Below are 2,859 nucleotides of genomic sequence, written 5' to 3'. Positions count from 1 at the left end.
CCCTCCAGGCATCCCACAGTGCACTGCGGCAGCTGCCCCTCCAGCCCAGCTCTACTGCTCTGGGGTCCGAGGGTGCATGGCCACGCCCCCAGGCGCGCACGTGCTGCTGTTGGGACACAGGCCACGCCTCTCGCGGCCGCCTTCCTAATATGGGCACATCCCACCCACTGCCGCGCACCCTGCCTTATGTGGGCATGCCCCGCCCACAGTCCCAGGCTCTACTCTCAGTATGGGCATGCCCCGCCCACAGCCACACCCCCTTGCTCGGCTGGGCACGCCCTAGGCGCCGGAGCCTGAGCTAGGGGGGCAGTGCGGGGGGCGCTGCGGGGCGGCGGGGTACGCCCGACCCGAGGAGGCAGGCGGCTGATTCCCTGGGGCTGGCGGCCACTTCCCAAACCACAGCTTCATTACCCTGATGAGCCCCAGGGAGGCCATTAATCCATGTGTTGGTAAGCATGGATTAAAGGCTTCCCTGGGTTTAATCAGCGTCACTACGTCGTGGTTTCAGGCCAGCCCCAATCTAAGCATTCAGGCATAGGCGCCGGCCCGAGCGGATGCTTTTCGTTTTGCATGACGACACAGCGTATGGCTTCAGTCAGGCTTGCCTGACTTGGCTCGTGGGTGCTGAGCACCCACTACATTTCTTTGGCGGGTGCTCGAGGCCTGGAGCACCCATGGGCCCAGTGCTATGCGTTCAGTTAAAGTCTACACACATGCCTTGGGTGGAGAGCGGGGAAGGGGACGTGAGCAGCACAGCCACAGCCCCTTCCCTGCCAGCTGCCCTGAGGTGTGGGTGCACCCGCTGCTGGCAACAAGGGGCACAGTGCCCAACAGGGCCCTGAACCAGTGGTTGGGGGGAGGGGGTTCCTGCTGGGACCTTGGTGGTCCCGTGGGTGGGCACCCCCAAAATCCCCCGAGTGCGCCAGTGTTGTGCGCTAACAGGAAATGTACGAAGCGTAGAGGGTTTCCGCCCAACAAAACGTAATTTTAATGAACCTTGATCTGCCCAACCGGTAAGGATATTGCACCTTTCCACCCCGTGTGTAGCGGCCCTATTGCAACAGAAATTGCATGGATTTCTCAGTGAAGCCAAGCGGCACCTCGTGGACAAATCGTGGCAGGTCCCTCACACAGACACACGACAGGCAGGGGAACTGTACCCCAGAACTGCTGCCCCCTCCAGGACCAGGAAGCAGTCAGAGGTCCCTGCAGGGCCAGGGCTTTGTTGGCACCCCTGATCCTGGCATGGGGGTCTCCACAGTGCCCAGCACTCCCTGATCTCAGCCTGGGGAGTCCGTACAGTGCCCAGCACCGCCCAATCTCAGGCTGGGCCACGTGTGCACCTGAGCTAACCAGTGCTCTGCTGTGTCCTTGGTGGAGTTAGCCACAGCCAGCCTAGTTGCTGCTTGTGCCATCTGTACTGCTGTGCCTTTCGCCTCAGTGAAATACTTCTGAGAGCCACAGAGAGACTCACCCTGGGGCAGTGCCCTCTCCTGCCTTGCTTCCACCTCGCCACCGACACCACCGCAGCCACCTGCGGGAGCTCCCCGCTCAGCTCGCTCCTGCTGCTGACACCAATGTGGCTGCCTGCAGGAGCTCCCTGCTCGCTGCCACCACCGCCACCACCTGTGGGTGGTCGCCATGCCCCCAGCCTCCGGGGGCACGCGTCATTCATGCCAGGCCCCCAACTGGTGGAGGAGATGCAGTAGGAGCTGAGTCCAGGGTTCCCAAGCTGGCTGTCAGCCTGGCACAGGCTGCCCCTGGCTGCGGCTGCACTGCCTGGGTATGCAGGGAGCCTGTGGGCAAGGAACGAATGGGGGACGTCACATCCACCCCTGAGATGGGCACTTGCTACACCGCCCTTCATATATCAGTTTTGTAGGCAGATGACTTCTATTGGTACTTGAGCTAAGAATGCCCCCATTCCTGCACACGTACAATACCTCTGACATTGGCTGATGCAATGACCGAGGTAACCAGTGCCCACTGTTTTGCACAGGGACCCTTCATCATGGGTTTTCCCTTACTTCTTTCTTCTTCTCTTTCCCAAATGCTCCGTCTTGTTGCCATCTTGGACCCATGGCTCCTATTCTGTGCCTTGCCCTCCATTTCCCCCCTCTTTCATCTGTCAGGTGTTTGTCAATCCTTCACTTCTCCGATTTCACTTTCAGTGAGCCCTCCCATCCCTCCTTTCTTTCTTCTTCTGAGCCTGCCCCACCTCTCCCTGCTCTCGAGGGCACAAGTCTCAGGGTAGTCTGAGGGTATCCATTGTTTCTTTTCCTCCTCCGCCTCCTCACCTTCCTCCAGCCACTGCCCAGAGGAACTTCTCAAAAATCTTTTGCTGGCTCTGCTTTGGGGTCTCCTTCACCACCTTTGCTTCTGTTTTTTTCCTGCTCAAACTCCTGATCTATTCCCCATCTGCCTTGTTCTTGTTTTTTCCCTTTTTCTTCTTTGCCTCATACTTCCCACACACTTCCACAGGAGAGACAGGAGCAGCACAGGCTGCATCGCCTTCACTCCCATTACCCCATTTCACCCTGAAAAGGGACCCCTGGTCAGGGGATCCTTCAAGAGCCCCCAGAGCAGAGCTCTTACTATACAGCACTACCTGGGAGCAATACTTCTGGCATGAACAATGTGTCGGTGCCCCTCTCCAGAGATCTGTCTCAGCCAGCCTGAGAGGCTGCTGTTGAATCTCTCACAGCGGGGATCTCGCTCCTTGTCTGCAGACAAAAGCCTGGCGCCTGGGAGGCGATGCTCTGGTCACCTGGGCAAGGGGGGGGAAAGACCCGGCCCTGCGCGCGGGCCCAGGTAGCCAGGGATGCTTTGCAGATTGCACGGTTTGGAGCCAGTTTTGGC

General features: G+C 59.3%; 1 protein-coding gene across 1 annotated transcript in view; it reads right to left on the bottom strand.

The window, feature by feature from the left end:
• The window catches only part of BBS1 (Bardet-Biedl syndrome 1), an 11,640-nt gene extending 9,559 nt beyond the window's left edge, over nt 1–2,081 (bottom strand). The window contains exon 1 of the mRNA XM_006030742.2: nt 2,028–2,081. Coding sequence (XP_006030804.1) covers nt 2,028–2,081 — 54 coding nt within the window. The remainder of the gene's footprint in view (nt 1–2,027) is intronic.
• Between the last annotated feature and the right edge of the window lie 778 nt (nt 2,082–2,859).

The sequence above is a fragment of the Alligator sinensis genome, unplaced genomic scaffold (assembly GCF_000455745.1).
Source record: "Alligator sinensis unplaced genomic scaffold, ASM45574v1 scaffold1329_1, whole genome shotgun sequence".
Lineage (NCBI taxonomy): Eukaryota > Metazoa > Chordata > Crocodylia > Alligatoridae > Alligator > Alligator sinensis.
This window is presented reverse-complemented; position numbering and strand designations above follow the sequence as displayed.